The 16736-nt window shown below is 48.4% G+C and overlaps 1 protein-coding gene across 1 annotated transcript in view; it reads left to right on the top strand.

Moving 5' to 3' along the window:
• The window catches only part of Cfap74 (cilia and flagella associated protein 74), a 50641-nt gene that overhangs the window by 11772 nt on the left and 22133 nt on the right, over positions 1-16736 (top strand). Inside the window, 15 exon segments of the mRNA XM_038334344.1 lie at positions 155-332; positions 1603-1714; positions 1717-1784; positions 2051-2188; positions 2190-2258; positions 2745-2839; positions 5913-5979; positions 6356-6445; positions 9573-9597; positions 9600-9736; positions 10839-10946; positions 10948-10975; positions 13139-13215; positions 13980-14033; positions 14035-14073. Of these exon segments, the coding sequence (XP_038190272.1) occupies positions 155-332; positions 1603-1714; positions 1717-1784; positions 2051-2188; positions 2190-2258; positions 2745-2839; positions 5913-5979; positions 6356-6445; positions 9573-9597; positions 9600-9736; positions 10839-10946; positions 10948-10975; positions 13139-13215; positions 13980-14033; positions 14035-14073 (1285 nt within the window).

Below are 16736 nucleotides of genomic sequence, written 5' to 3'. Positions count from 1 at the left end.
TCCTAACACCAGAGTCCTCAAAGGCTCTGCATGAGCTCTTGCAAAGGAACCAGAGAGCAAAAAGAAACACCATACCTAACCCTAGCAGCTCCTAGGTGCCCCCTTGCAGGTGCTGGGAAGCACCTGGCTTTGCCTGAGAAGCATCTGTTCATAGGGCTTTTGAAGAGGAGCAGAAACTCCGGAAGCAGGAGATTGTAAGTCGGATCTTGAAAGAGGAAGCTGAGGAAGAAAACAGGAAAAAGAAACAGCATCCACCCTCTAAAGCCGCAGAGGGATGGACTCTGCGGGACAAGACCTGGAAGTACATCTCCGACTTCTGCGAGGGGAAGGCGGCCACGCCCTCAAGTCACCTGCTGGTGAGTGGGGCACTGCCTTTACCAGGCTTAGGTCAGCACTCGAATGCGTGTGCAGGTGGGCAGGGCCAAGGACTCCAGTGGGAAGAAGCTGACTAAGGTCCCTCATGTGAGCCCCTCATCTTAGCCAACGGTGTTCTTAGAGCCCCACAAAGCTGCCTCTCTAAGGGAAGGGGGAGCCCCTCGTCTGTCCCTGTGTACAAAGTGGAGTCAGTCTCACGCGAAGAGACTCGTATGAGCCCAAGTCCATACAGGTGTTACCGCTCACGGCCAGGTATCCCACCAGAGTCCTGGTCTGAGCCTGTGGTCTATGTTAGACAACACCCTAGGCTGGTGGTGTGAGAGCCTTGGGTGCTCCTTAGCCCAGCACCGCGTCCTCCACCAGCTGCTTTCTTGCCTTCCTGGGCTGTGGCCCGAGCATTTTAGTGTATCACCAGCTTTTTCCTGTTTCTCACCTCTCTGTGTGCCAGGTAGAGCCTCTACCTCTCCGTCACTTCACCTTGGTGCAGCGTCCTCCCCTGGGGCCACATTCTGCCTCTCCTTCCATTCTCTCTCTGAGAGGCCTTCCTGCCACCCTTAGTCACTCACTTTCCTGGAGCTCCTTTACCCCAGCCTTAACCTGCTCTCTAGGGTTTACAGTATCCTCCACGTTTCCCACGGTGTACCCTACAGGTATAGTCCAGAGCAATCACATGAGTCCCGAACCCCAAGATGGTTCCAGCCAAACGAGTACCACCATCTTTTCTGAGTTTTCACAGGACTTCCCCAGGGCTGGTGTGCCATCAATCATGAAATTAACACAATGATTATCTGTGGGACAGTAGAAAAAATTACAACAGGTCCACTACTCAGAGTGTCTTCCTGTGAACAAGACCTTCTTGTGAACTCTGCTGAACACTATTGGAAGGCGTTCAGTCATCCGTAGACATGGGGATGGTGTATTTTAAAGTTACAAGGATCTGTGTATGTACAATTGCCTCTGTAAAGAACAAAGAATTCCTTGAATCTCAGTGCTGGGGAGGCAGAAGCAAGCAAATATCTGTGAGGTCAAGCCCAGCCTAGTCTACAGAGTGAGTTCCAGGACGGTCAGGATTACATAGAAAGACTCTCTCTCAAAAAAAGAAGAAGAAATAACAACAAGCAGCCTCCACACCACAGCTGGGGTTTGTCAGGTTGAGCAACACAGCAGGGTTCCCCGGGGACTTGTTCTCTGGCTGCTTGCCTATTCCTTCTCGATTCTCGTAGTGAGCTTATCTCTTCGGCTGGCAGGGGAAAGACGAGATGACCTTACACCCTCAAGCCTACCTGTCTGCTGAAAGCCATATCCAGTGAGTCTGTGCAGATGGACCTGGGGGGCATTAGTCAGAGGAGGAGGTCCTGGCTGAACAGACATCCTGGGCTTTGGAAGCAAAGAGGTCCAAGACATACCAGGTGAGAGCTTTCCTCTGTCAGGTCCTTCACAGGGACTAACCTTGAACCACACTGAAGCTCCAGGTTCCCGGATGCCATTGCCCGTCTTCTGCCCCATCCTGTGCCTGCCACTGCTTCCTTCAGACTCGGAGCCTTCCCCCTTTCCATAGTCTTCAAAAAGCACTGGGCATATAGTGGCCTTTCCTGGACTGTCAGCTTTGGCCCTGTCACTTTGTTCATGTTAGGCTTTGAACAAGCATGGGCGTCTAGTTTGTTTGAACCCTAAGGTGTCCAAGAAGGACATGGAAACAGAAGCCTCTTGGGTGGCACCAAGATGTACAAAGGACATCCTGGCTCCCACCATGGAGCAGCTGCGCAGTGGGGTGGTCCATAAGCAGGTGGTCTCTGGGAGGGAGTTCAAGGGTTCGCCCGTTCAACAGCAAGCCCGAAGTCATTCACTTCAAGGTGAGCCATGATGAAGGAAAAAAGCCTTTCGTCTATTCTCCTGCCTCTGATGCTTTCCGTTCTGACCTTAGGAAACCTGCGAAGTCGCCTGCTTTGGGGCTGGTACGCAAGGGCTGCGCTGCCAGCTAAGGAGCGGCACCGGGCACACCTTTAAAGGGCCTGAACTCCTTCTGCTTGGCAAATCCCACCTTCTTAGAGGGGCCCGAGGATGCCAGCACCCACCACCAGACGGCTAGGCTAGAGTCAGCATTTACAGAGGGAGGCTAAGATAAACAGCCTGGAGGTCCGCTCTCTCTCCCAGGAGCAGTTCTTCACTGTCCTTCACACACCTCAGGGGGCATCGCAACTCAAGGAAACCTGGGGGAATCTTCTCTACCCCACAATCCTGAGCCTCTCATGAGCCAGTACAGAGTAGACCCTTTCCCCTGGCTGCTCTCGGGGCTGCTGGAGGACTTGGTGGCCATCCTGTCTCCTCTGTCTCTGCAAGGACTTTGGATATGGCAAAGGTGTACGAAGAAGAAGATCACATTGATAAATGCTACTTTACACACAATCAACGATTGTTAAGCTGGTGGGTGTGGAGGAGAGCCGAAGTACTTCAGTCATATTGAGTGGAGGTATAGGCCACTGAGGCCGCGTGGGCCGGGCTTGACCTTGAAGAGTTGGAGAGGTCACGGGCTCTTGTCTCTTAATATTGAAGGCATGAAGATCCATGCAGTAGGTCTTTTGGTATGGGCTAAGGCTCCTCACATGTTGTCTTGGTGTGTGTGTGTGTGTGTGTGTGTGTGTGTGTGTGTGTGTGTTTGGGCACTGTAGTAGTCCCCGTTGGCAGCTAGCATCTTTCTCACTCTGAAGATTCCCAGACTGCTTTTCTGAACTGTAATTTATTTTCTTCTTTGTGCAAGTATTTTGTTTTTCCCCCTTTCTAAGAATCCTCTTGTGCACATATTGTCACCTCTTGGCTGGCCGTTTCAGTATCATTTCCCTGTGGTTCCCTTTAATGCTGTCATATCTCTCCATTCCCACCTCACCCCTGTTTTTCACCCTGCAATGTTTTCAGCATTTTCTGATTTATTTCTTAGTACCTTTGCCTTTCTTTCCCCCTTTTTCCTTTTTGTTATTTTTTGAAGCAGGGTCTTGCTCTGCACCCTAGGCTGGTCTCTTAGACATGCAATCCTCTTCCCTCACGACAGGTGTGTTTCACAGTATTCAGCTTATAAGCAGATCTGTTCACAGCTCAGATCACCTGCAATCTCTTAGTGTGTGATATGCAATTTCTGAAATGGGGGCTTAGTATAACTTGTTCCCTGATTCCTCTGCTCAGGTTCTAGGGGTCTCTTTCTTCTCCACAAACAGCACTCGCTGGCAGAGCTCTGATCAGGGCTTCCCACCTAAGAGGTGCTGTCCTCCTGAGAACTGAGTGAGAGGGGACAGTGGGATCTTCTGGTCCTCTACTCCTTCTTTCTGGCAGTTTACCGACTGTGTTAATTTGAGATCTGGGAGCTTCTCTGTCTTTTAGCAATGCTGAGTCAATTGCCACGTGGGCTGTAAGGTTTCTGGGGAGTGTACGGAGGATCCCAGGCTAGCTTGTGGTCACCATGACCTCAGCTACCACAAAGCCCTCCTTTCCAGCTAGATTAAAATTTCTCTCTGCATTCGAAGGCTGGCATCCATTTCTGTCTTCTGGTTTCTTTTGCTGTTGTGGCTGTGACTCTGTCTAGCATGTTTCTCAGTTTCCCCTGACTGCACTAAACTCCTGTCCCTCAGCATCCCGCAGCCCCACGCAGCATACCTGGGATGCTTGGTCCTTTTTACACGGACTGTATTCTTGGAGCTGAGGTTCATCTCTTTGAGCAGTTCTAAAAATAGCTCATCCCTACCCTGCAAATATCAGCTCTCCCTATTCAGCTCCCCGTGGCTTTGCCCTGCTCCTCCCATGTGGAGCCTCCATTCCAGTCTCCTTGTCCTTGTGACACCTGCCTCACACTTGGCCTCTTCAGGAAGTGTGTGAGGCAGCCCAGCTTCTGGTCCCTTCAGCTGTGCCTCCCTGGCTGCAGAACCTGCTGACTGTGTATCTTGTTTCAGTACTATGTTTCTCATTTCTAAAAGTTCCCAGTTCTTTTTCAGATGAGCGGACATTTCTCCCCCGACCTGTGTCTCTGTCTGTCTCTCTGTCTCTCTCTGTCTGTCTGTCTCTCTCTTTGTGTCTGTCTCTCTGTCTGTCTGTCTCTGTCTGTTTCTCTGTCTCTCTCTCTCTGTGTCTGTCTCTCTGTCTCTGTCTCTCTCTCTCTCTCTCTCTCTCTCTCTCTCTCTGGTTTTTTGGGATAAGATTTCTTCTTCTTTCTTCATGTAGTCTTGACTGTTCTGGAACTCACTCTGTAGACCAAGCTCGCCTTGAATTCACAGACCCACCTGCCTCTGCCTCCCAAATGCTGGGATTAAAGGTGTGAGCCACCACTGCCCAGCCGTAATTTTTATTTTAAGATTTCCGGACTTACCATTTCTTTTGGTCTTGTGTGTGTGTGTGTGTGTGTGTGTGTGTGTACACCTTTTCCTAACAGTGTCTTTTTCTTTCTTCCTGCCCATAACTCTGTATCTCTATAACTTTACTATGTTACCATGTGTCCTAGAATTTGGCCCTGCTTCTCACTGAGTTGGTCCATGAACACTGCACATGTGCATAGCCTTGGATTCTGAGCCTCATACCACTTAGTCTCCAGGGCGAGTGCCCTGGGGATCTTCCTGTTTCTGCCTCCCCAGTGCTGTAATTACAAGTAAAAGCCACCACACCTGGCTTTTTCTTAAATTCTGGGGATTGAACACTGGTCCTTAAGCCTGCATAGCAAGAGGTTTATTGACTGAGGTAGCTCCCCATCACCGAGAGACATTTTTATATTAAGTTTTTGTGCATTTCCAAACCAAGAAAATTATGTGAAACCCAACATTGTAAACATAGGCCTGATGCTAGGAAGACCCTTCACTCACGCGCGACTCAGATTAAGACAGACTAGCTCCCATCTTGTTCCCCTGCAGTTGGGGCCAGTTTTACTGGATAACCTGACTTATAGCCCTTCCCTTCATGCTGCGATCATCCCCAGGGTAGCCATGGCCCACAGTCTCCATCCTTTCGTAGTTGGCTTTGGGGGTGTGCTGGCTCGCTCCCTGGACAAACGTTTGAAGATTATCCAAGAGTCTCTTGTTTATCAGGAAACAGAGTCAGTAAGGGACACAGCAGACCTGGAACTGCTCATGTGCCGACACGTCAAGGTAGAGGTGTTGTCTTAGGGCGGCGACTGCTGGTGTAAACACCACAACCAACAGCGACTTGGGGAGGACAAGGTTTCCACATCATAGTCCATCACCGAAGGAAGTCAGGACAGGAACTCATACATGACAGGAGCCTGAAGGCAGGCGCTGAGGCAGAGGCCATGGAGGATTCCGCCTATGGGCACCTCCCACATCATCACTATGAAAATGATGCCGAGAGCCAGATTTCATAGAGGCGTTTTCTCGACTGAGGCTCCTGTCTCTCAAATGATCCTAGCCTGTGTCAAGTGGCCATAAAACCAGCAGCACAGCTGTGGAACAGATAGAGAGAAGGGAATCCAAAAGGCCCAGCTGAATACGTAACAAGTATCCACTTTCCACAGTGACTTAACTATCCTGTGTGTGCTGTTCCTGCAGCTTTGACCCCCCTGGTCCCATGTCAGCCGGGATGTCCTGTGAAGTTCTGGTCACCTTCAAGCCTATGGTACGTGAGAGGATCACACAGGGTGCTACTTTTTCTGGCTTCACAACAACGGCAACAACAAAATCAGCCTCCTTCTGCAACACTAGCACCATAGGGCTTGCCAGAAGGTTTGGTCTTTACTCTTATGTAACTCTCTGTAAGCTGTGAAGTGTGTCTCTTCAGGACCTGCATATGTAGTGGGCTTTGGGGTTCTTTCCCTGGGAGCCCACTGAGCTGGTGGTAGGCAGGTCCAGCCCATAGTTACACCCCTGTAGCCTGCATCCAGGCTGTAGTCACACCCCTGTGGCCTGTGTCCAGCCCCGTAGTCACACCGCTTTGGCCTGCGTAATGTGTCATTGTAGAAATTCATGGTGACTTGGATTGTTTTGTTTTTTAGATACATAAAGATCTGGAAGGAAGTGTTTCATTTTTGGCTCAGACAGGCAGCTTTTCTGTTCCACTGAAATGTTCAACGAAGAAATGTTCTGTAAGTTTAAATTCCCAGAATCTCTCCCCATGAGAAGGGCTGCACCCTAGAAGCACCAAGGGCATGGGGCTAAAGCGCCACCACAGGCCTCGGCCCAGTGTCCTCTCTAGGCTGCACCCTAGGAGTGCTCAGGGCATGGAGTATCCAGGGCATGGGGATAGAGCGCCACCAGAGGCCTCGGCCCAGTGCCCGCTCCAGTCAGACTCCATTCCGGGCCTAGGCTGGCTGACATGAGATATTCTGAAAAAGCAAGTCATCAGACCAGAGCTAGAAATTTCTAGATAAGCCCTGCTCTGTATGGGGTCCTTAACTGAGAAGCCCAGAGTACAGAGGGGAGGAGAGCCATCTAAGACTCCAGTCCTTTCTTCAGCTCTTGTGTGTGTCCTTCAATATATATATATATTCAAGATCAGATCTCATTATATAGCTCTGGCTGGCCTTGAACTCACTCTGTAGACCAGGTTAGCCTCGAACTCAGAGAAATCAAACCTACCTCTGCCTCCTGAGTGCTGGAATTAAAGATGCTTACCATTACACCCAGATTTCAGATTTTTTTTTAAAATTATTTATTTATTTTATGCTCGAGTGCCCTATCTGCATGTACAACATTTTGCCAGAAAAGGGCATCAGATCCCACTAGGATGGTTGCTAGGAATAGAGCTCAGACCTCGGAAGAGCAGCCAGTGCTCTTCACGGCTGATCCATCTCTCCAGCCCCAGATGTTTTTATTGTGAGTAACTCTGCAAGCATAAAGAAAACCACAGTCATGCAGTGAGCTCCCATGTGCCCACTGTCTACATCTGATCGTCTTCAGCATCTGCCACATTGGCTTCATCTAGACGGCATCCTTTGCTTTGGGGCCACTTTAGAGTAAATTACCGTTATCAGACTCAGCACCCTCAAAAAACTGTTGGCATTTCTAGAAAACATCCACCATACCATTGGCTGTTTCCATAAAGACACCCACAGCACACATACTCATTACTCGTGATAGACTGTAGTATGTCTTTAGCTACATCTGCTTGTGAGCCCGCAAGTTCACTGTGAGGTGACTGGCGTGAGCTGAGCCTGGTCAGGCTAACTGGGTCAGGCGGCTCTGCCCCATTATCTCATCATGGCCTTCTGGCCTCTGGAGCGGTGTCCACCTTGCATGAACTCCTCATGGAAAGTGACTGAAAATGTAGACATCACAGCCAGCAGCACCAGCACGTTCAGAATGTGTGGGGCAGAGAGAGACCTTCTCCAGTGCGATGAGGGAACACAGAGCGGAGAATTGAGATAATAGTCTGTGTGTAACACCAAGAGGCTAGCAGAAATCCCGATTACCAGCTACTGCTCAGTCACATCACATGCGTCCCACTGTCTCCAAACTACCTTTTCAATGGCTGTTATTTTTCTGTCATTGAGATTACACTTGATTATTGCATTGGTGAGCATGTTTGGGCCTAGGATAGCAGCTTCCTTTCCTCTTTTGGGTCATTAAACTTACTAAGCCAATTCTTTTATAGGACATCTTGGATTTGTACGACTGCTTTCTATTGTTGCATTTACTATGTCCCTCTGTCCCTGCGTTCTTTTAAATTAGATGTAGGTTAGGGAATGATTGTCTTTTTGAAGCAAGAAGGACTTTCTCTGGCTCTGGTCTGGGGATCTGGTCCCTCATGACCGGGGCCATCATGGCTGCAGGAGACTGAGACAGTTGGTCACATAGTATCCTTGGTCAGGAAGCAGTGATGATACTAGCTAAAGTCCCTTTGTCCTTTGCTAAGAAATAGCTTTGCTTAAGAGTACTGTTGCTCCTGCAGAGGACCCAGGTTCAGTTCCTACCACCCACATGGCGGCTGACAGTCATCAGTGACTCCAATTCCCCGAGATCCTGTGCCTTCTTCTGACCTCCTCAGGCATGCATGTGGTACCCATACCGACAGACTGGTACAATACTCAAGCACTTAAAATGAACTAATTAAAACAAAAAAAGAAGTACTTATAAAAGACAGCTTTTATTGAGTTTGTTTTTGATACTTTCATGCATGTATAAAATACATTATGGTTATTATAACTCCCTACCCTCTCTACTTTCCCTCCCATCCTAAATACTTTTACCTCCCTACAAGTTGGGACCCGTGTTTAGTGCTCTGTGCCTCGTGTGTCTCACGCTCACTCATGTTTAGGACGCTGGTGCCGCATGCAGTAGTAAGGACTCTATCTCAGCAGGGGAAACGGCAGTCCTATGCTAGTCATCTGTGGCGGGCATAGGTGGCCTCTCTGTTTTATACTTTGGTCTGCTGGCTTTAGTAGGCCCTTGTCGCCTCTGGAGAAAGGCACTGCAGATTGTGCCCTGGGTTTAGATTCAGTGAGATGGTCCTTTGTGGCGCCATAGTGATGCCCAGGCACGGCACTCTTAGCCTGAGCACAGGGAGTCTGTGGCTTATAGCCCAGGTGGGCATGAGTGACTTGATCCCACTCTGAAGAGCAGCACCTTCCAGGCTCTGTGTGTGCTGGATGGCTTACCTCAGCCAGCTCGTCCACCACGCCCAGACCATTACGGGTCCTCTCTGTCAGTCATTATTAGCTCTCTCTCAGGGAAGTAATGGTTTGACCCTCTTAAAACCAGACACAGGAGCCCCAAGCTGTCCTGCTCACTACATGAATCTGTGACTTTTCTAAAAAATGATTTGTTTTTATGAAATTGGTGATCTTCCTGCATGTATGTCTGTGTAGAGGTGTCAGATCCCCTGGAAATAGAGTTACAGACAGTTGTGAGCTGCCTTGTGGGTGCTGGGAATTGAACCTGGGTCCTCTGGAAGAGCAACCAGTGCTCCTAACCTCTGAGCCATCTCTCCAGCCCCGAGCTGTGACTTCTTAGTAGCTATGTCCCTGATGGCAGTGCACAATTGCTCATGCTACCCCTGCCTGCCCTGCCTGGAGTCAAATGCAAACTTCCCTGTGAAGACAGAGTTCAGGTATCCCCAGGCTTCTCGGTACTGCATCTTGATATTTGGGGAGAAAACCTCTCTTATGAGTGGGATATTGGGTCCTCTGGGCCATGATTCCTGCAAGGACTCTTTATTACTGAGCATGCAACCAGCCTAGAGGCCATCATGGCTTACGCTTGTGTTATTGGCAGCTTTCCCTTGACAAGGAGCTCATTGACTTGGCAGCTATGTGGTGGGTGAGACCACGTCCCGGACCATCACACTGACCAATGTTGGGGGCCTGGGCACTGTATTCAAGTTTCTCCCGGATTCTGAGTTCTTTGAGATAGAAGAACCACAACCATCATGGAAAATAGTGAGTATTTGTGGCTACATGGGTTCTCTGCAGTTCTGCTCAGTCACAGATGGGGTGGGGAACCTCCCAGTCATATGTGTACAAAGATTGTGAGACTCAGCAAATCAGGGGGAAGAGGCAAATGTCAGGACAGCCTCTCATCAGTGAGAGCAAACAGTGTCTGGCTTCAATGAGGACACATGCAGTCTGGTCTCAGGAGCAGTGGCAGCAGGAGGGGGTTCCTTAAGGCACGTGGGTACACAGAGAGCAGGAGCATGGGAGACCCTGAAAAGGCTCCTTGGGAAACCGTGGGTCTCTTTCCAGAGTATGAAAGGGTCTTTGCCTTTCCCAAGCCTGTGCCTGGGCCACAGGAATGGCAGCAGCCTCAGGGGTCCAGCTCAAGAGCCACCACGCTCATGCATGGTGGGGGTCCTTGGGGAAGACGATCTAAAGATGTGCCTCTTATATGCTTCTAAAATACTTGAGCATCCTTAGAAGAAGCATGAAGCAATCTGTTAGCTCTGTTTAGGTGCCCCAACAGAGACTCCAGAAAACATCTCACCCAGAGGTAACAGGGAGCAATGGGCCATCATGGACAAGGCAGTATGGAGCGCAAGCTGCTGTGAGGGGAAGGTGGGGCAGTCGTCAGAACCAGAGAGCAGGGCAGGTGGAATGGGTGGGCTGGAAACCAGGCTTGCTTTGGGCAGGTAAATGGGTTTGCCCAGCGGGGCATCTATAAATTCTGCCTCTAAAACAGTTGTGGAGAAAGGAGAGTCAGCTCAACCAAGCTAGAGCAGAACCAGCCTCTGGGCATGTGACCAAGCAAAGTGTAAAGAGGATAGACTCAGCTCTCATGGTGGGATCTACAATGGGACATCCAAGCTGATTGACAGGAGAGGATCCATCATGGCCAAGACAAATAGACAGTCATCCCTGCCCTAGGCAAAACTGAAGCTGTGGTCTAAAGACCCAGAGTAGACAGATGAGAGCAGAGACACGGAGGGAGAAGGCGGTGGCAGCAGCCCTGGGCACAGGTACATTTGTGTGTTCTCCTGGACTCACCTGGTGGACAAGGGTGTCTATGAAGCTGAACGGGAAATGGAAGGCCTTGATTCTGCTTCAGAGCAGCCTCTACACCTGTTGAGGACAAAAGTCTCTATGAGAGATCATTGCCAGTCTCTCTGAGCAACAGCTTGATATCAACGAATCCTCCCCAGTGGAGATCCAGAGCCAGAAAAGAATCTGAGAAAGATGGTAAGGGTTGGGGAGACGTGGGAGTGGGTAGCAGGTACCTTCTTCAAACTTCCTGCATTAATTCCTGAACCAGCCAGGGCATGTGGCCTCAGCTGAGGCTGACTAGGCCTCAGAGGGGACTGGCATGGACACAGGGGCTCCCAAAGGTGGCCATCCAAGAGTCACTCTCAGCACGCCACCTTAGAACCCCAGGTCAACAACCGGGTCAGAGTCAGCATCTCAACTGGAGACTGACAGTCTGTTGGCATAGGTGGTGTGAGAGGGTCAAAGGTGCAGAATTTTCTCTGGGCTTCAGTTGTAAGTGATAACAATTGCAGAAAATCCTCATGGATGCAAACAGGCACTGGATATGGGGTTCACTGAAATTCTATTTCTAAACAGAATCGACAAGAAGCCCCAGATGTGGAAGTCACATCATGTACAGGATGGGGCTTTGAAGGCTCTGGCCTATGAAGTGGTCCCTGCAGGTGCTGGTCTTTATCAGCCCCACCAGGCTCCGAGGACTGAGGAGGCCATTTGCTTCACACCAGCTGTGAGAGCTGCAGATGACACACAAAGACAGTTTTGGGTTTTGTTATTATGTTGTTTTGTTTTGTTTTGTTTTGGGGTTTTTGGTTTTTGAGACAGAGTTTCTCTGTAGCTTTGAGTCGTCTGGAACTAGCTCTTTGTAGCCCAGGGTGGCCTCAAACTCACAGAGATCTGCCTGTCTCTGCGTCCTGAGGTGCATGGCATTAAAGGTGTGTGCCACCACCGCCTGGCACACAGACAGTTTATAAAACTGAGCAATTAGGCCTGGAGAGATGACTTAGTGGTTAAGAGCACTGACTTGCTCTTCCAGAGGACCTGGGTTCCAATTCCCAGCACCCACATGGCAGCTCACAACTGTCTGTAACTCTGTCCAGGGGAGTGACACCTTCACACAGACCATTGTGCAGGCAAAACACCAATGTACATACAATAAAAGAAAAAAGAACATCAAGGCACTGGTCCATATTGTAATGCAGTACGCTCTCCACCCTGGGATGCTGCCTTCCGCTGCTTTCACCCCTCCCGCTGTCTTCTTTTCCTTCCTTCCTCCTTCTTCTTTCTTTCTTTTCTTCTTTCTTTCTTTCTTTCTTTTTTTTTTTTTGCTTGGTGTTTGTTTTGTTTTGTTTTTCAAAACAGGGTTTCTTTGTATGGCCCTGGCTTTCCTGGAACTCATACTGTAAACCAGGCTGGCCTTGACCTCAAACAACCAAAGGAATATAGTTGGATGGATGTATTACTTATGCCAGTAATCTATTGACCATCTGAGAGGAATGTCTTTAGGCTCTCTTTTTTTAACCAGTTGATTGATTTATCCTATATAATATACTTCCTTAGTTGTCATGAATTTAGATTTTCTTGAAGTCATGAAGTAACATGTTACCCAACTTTCTTTTTTTCAAAGTAATGGCTTGCATTCTTGCATTATATTGGTTCCTTGCATTTCTGGATACATTTTAAAATTAATTTATTGGTTTTTCTTACACTTGTATGCAACACATACTCTCAAGCCAGACCAAGTTGGTATATTGATACATATTTATAATTCCAATACCTGGAAGGCAAAAGAATCAGGAATTCAAGGTCACTGAGTTCAAGGCCAATCTGAGCTAGCCCAGACCTTGTTTTAATAAAAAGAAAAACAGTAGGGAGGTGGTGGTGGCATAAACCATTAATCCCAGCACTTGAGAGGCAGAGGCAGGTGGATCTCTGTGAGTTAAAGGCCAACCTGGTCTACAGAGTGAGTTCTAGGACAGGCTCCCTAGCTACTGAGAAACCCTATCTCAGGGGAAGAAAGAAAGAAGGAAGGGAAGAGAGAGAGAGAGAGAGAGAGAGAGAGAGGAGAGGGAGAGAGAGAGAGGAGAGGAGAGAGAGAGAGGCAAAACAAGGGGGAGAAGCCTTCATGAATGTGAGAATGTGATTGGTATAACTTTGAATATGTCATCAGTTTGGAAATAATATCTTGCATATTGAGTCTTCAACCCACAGGATGATGACCCAATGAGTTGAGTCATCTTTATTTTTCCTTAGCAGTGGCTCAGAGTTTGCACTAAGTATGTCTTATATATTTTTTTAGTTTTCAATCTGAAAAATCTTAGACTTTTCCCCAGACTGATTATTGATATAATCATATTTGTCTTCCAGAAACAGATATTATACCTGTGGCCAGTGTCATGACCATGGCTCCCAGTGAGGAACAGGCAGAGATAACCTTGGGGGAGGTCATGTCAGCCTGCCCTGCTAAACTTTGGCTTCTTCTAGCCAGAAGACAGCTCATCCTCCTCCAGTCCTAGCCAGTGTTCTGGGGGCTTCTCATCTGTCCAGAGCCAGACTAAACCACAATTTCAGGCACTTTGTGGTCTCAACTAGTATCAAGGTGTCCCCTCCCCATGTTGAGAGTAGGTAGGACCAGAGTAGCAGGGACAATTTCCTCTGTGTAGTCCCAGCTTAGAGGAAAACACCAATGATCCTCCCTAGTTGGAATGCGGGTGTGCGTTCACACAAACTAGAGGAAGAAAATGCAGAGAGAGATCAGGGTGCCTTTCTTGACCCAGTTCAAGTGAACTGTGAGCCTTGGACAGGGATGGGATCTTGAAACTCAGGGCTCGGAGGTAGAGTAGGGTAGTAGAGACTTGTGTATCCTATATACAAGATAGAAAGCCCTCCTACCAAGCTCTTCCTGTTTCTAATGCTGGTGGAAAGGGCCTGACCTCTGTGGCAGACTGAGGGTCTGTGGAGCGCACACAGGTGGCTCACTGCTTGAGTGAACCCCCCAACTCCCACTCTGTTGGGACTCCATAGCAGTAAGCACTCAAGAGCGGAGCTCGCCTTAGAGTTAATACCTGTATGTGGCCAAATGGACACCCCAAGGACATGGCCCTATACCCACCCACCCTTGCAGTGGTGGCAAGAGTAAGGGTTAGTGGGAATTCCCTAGGAAAAACTGTGATGTCCATGTTGACCCCATGGTACTCTTCTTACACAGGTAACCGAGGGGGAAATCGGCCCCTTCAGTTCCGTCAAAATACCCATCATCTTCATCCCCGGTTATCCCAGGAGAGGTCCAGACTAAGTTCAAGGTATTGTTAAGAATTCGCAGGGTCCCACGGTGAGTTCCCTGCTGCCATTTGTGGTGACTGATCTCCTTCCACAGCCATGCCAGACAGCCGCCCTGGTGCTCATTAGTGGGCAGCACAAATGGCTGACACCTCAGCTAATAAACATGCATGCACATGAGTCTTTAGATGCTCCCCGCCACCGTACCCTCTGCCTTTTTATGGTGTTGGAGATAAAACTTAGAACCTTGAGCAATACGTCTACCAATGAGCCTCACTTCAAGCTCTAGTCCATATTCTTTTTTTGTAAATTCTGCATGAGGAGTTTGGTTGTACATGCCTGTGTATAAGTATTCATGCGTGTGGGACATACATATGTGTACAAATGTGCATGTATGTTTGTTGGATAGAGGCCAGAGGTTGACACTGGGCATCCTCCCCCCATGATCACTGTATACTTCATGTATTGAGGCAAGGTCTCTCACTTGAACCAGAGCACATTGGTTTTAGTTAGCCTAAGCTAATCAGTTTGCTCTTCTTGTCTTCTCCTGAATCCTAGCGTTACAGGAGGGCCATTGTGCCCACTGGGCTTTTTTTCCCCTCCAAGACAGGGTTTCTCTGTGTATCCTTAGCTGTCCTGGAACCTACTCTTTAGACCAGGCTGGCCCACTGGAACCCAAATTCTGGTCCTGATGCTTTCACACCAAGTACTTTTTACCTGTTAAACTGTCTCCCCAGCTCCCCAACCCCAACTCTTACTTATTAGAAATATCTTTCTTAGTTTAAAAATTTGCAGTTTTATTCATTTATGACAGAGAATATGATCACTGAGTGTGAATTCCTAGGATAGGTGAAGAAGCATCTCAGAAGCTGAACACATACGTGGCCTGTGGTTAAAAACGCTGGCTTCATTCCCAGCACCCACGTGGTGGTTCACAACTATTTGTATCAGACACCCTCTTCTGGCCTCCACAGGCAATGCTGCACATGGTGTACAAACATATATGCATGCAGGCAAACATTCATGCACATAAATAAAAATCAATAATTAAGCTGAGCAGTGGGTGGCCACATGAAGACAGAGGCAGGTGGATCTCTGAGTGTGAGGCCTGCCTGATCTATAGAATGAGTTCCAGGACAGCCAAGAAGCCCTGTCTTTTTAAAAATATATTAATTTATTATGTATACAATATTCTGTCTGCATGCATGCCTGTACACCAGAAGAGAGCATCAGATCTCATTATAGGTGGTAATAAACCACCATGTGGGTGCTGGGAATTCAATTCAGGACCTCTGGAAGAACAGGCAGTGCTTTTTTTTATTAACATTTTTTATTTGATTTGACATACCAACCAGAGTTTTCCCCCTCTTCTCCTCCCATTCCCTCTCCCTCCCATTCTACCCTTTCTCCATCCAGGCCTCCTCTGACTCCATTCAAGAAAGGGACAGGCTCCATGGCACATGAAGTTGAGGCAGGGCCAAGCTCCTCCCCCGGCATAAAAGCTGGATGACATAATCTAGCCTGGGGAGCAGGTCTGGCGGTGCACTTAACCTCTGAGCCATCTCTCCACACCCAGAGAAAAACCAAAAAAGGAAAAAAAGTCAATGATTAAAACAAGCAAGGGGGCTGGAGAAATAGCTCAGTGACTAAGAGCACTGACTTGCTTTCCAGAGGACCTGGGTTCGGTTCCCAGCACCCACAAAGCACCTCACAGATGTGTGTAACTCCAGTCAAAGGTATCCACACCCTCGCACAGGCATGCATGTAAGTAAGACACCAATGCACATAAAATAAAAATTATTAAAACAAGCAAGCAAACAAAAAGAACCTTTGTCCTCTGAAGTGGAGCAACAGGATAGTTGAAAGACTGATGTGCACAGCCCAGCTTGCCAAGCATGGATGGTTTTTATTGAGGGTCACTACAGAGTGGGGGTGACTCTGAGCAGTTGCTCTACCCCAGCCCTGCTGCCTCGGAATCACAGTTGTCTGTCATCTGTACGCATCTGTATGCAGCAGGCCGTCGGGGTTTTTAATTAGGTCACCCAACGCTAGTTGCTTTGAGTGAACCTGCCCCTAAGCCAGAAGAAATGCTAACAGGGTCAATGTCAATCACACATCAGGTTGATATATATTTGTCTACGTTCTTACCTCAACTGCTGGCCAGGATCTTCTGTCCAAATAAGAGCCAAAAAAACAGTAATATGTCGTGTGTGTGTGTGTGTGTGTGTGTGTGTGTGTGTGTGTATAAAGTGTTGTTTCCTTTGTGATCAGAGGCAAGATTTATCTTGAAATAATGAGTAGCTTCGAGAAAGGTATCTTTGCTTTGAAGCTGTAACAGATTTGATAACAGGGTTGCTTCTTTCCACTAGATCTCATTACACATGGCTGTAAGCCACCATGTAGTTGCTGGGAATTGAACTCAGAACCTCTGGAAGAGTATCCAGTGTTCTTAATCTCTGAGCCATCTCTCCAGCTTCTCTGTGCTGGGGAGGGGGGTGGGGGTGGCAGAAGTGTGAAGCACCTGGTCAATGCCGTCAGAAAGAGGACGGAATGCTGGCACTCAGCTGGCTTCTCTGCTGCCCTCTGTTACCCGTCTGGAACCTCAGTCCATGGGTCAATCCCATCTATATTCAGAGTGGGTCTTCCCTCAGTCTCTAGGTGATTCTGCATCTAGTCACGCTGACAA

Source organism: Arvicola amphibius, chromosome 6 (genome assembly GCF_903992535.2).
Source record: "Arvicola amphibius chromosome 6, mArvAmp1.2, whole genome shotgun sequence".
In the NCBI taxonomy this organism is placed as follows: domain Eukaryota; kingdom Metazoa; phylum Chordata; class Mammalia; order Rodentia; family Cricetidae; genus Arvicola; species Arvicola amphibius.
Note: the sequence above shows the minus strand (reverse complement) of the source record. Positions and strands in the feature narration are given on the sequence as shown.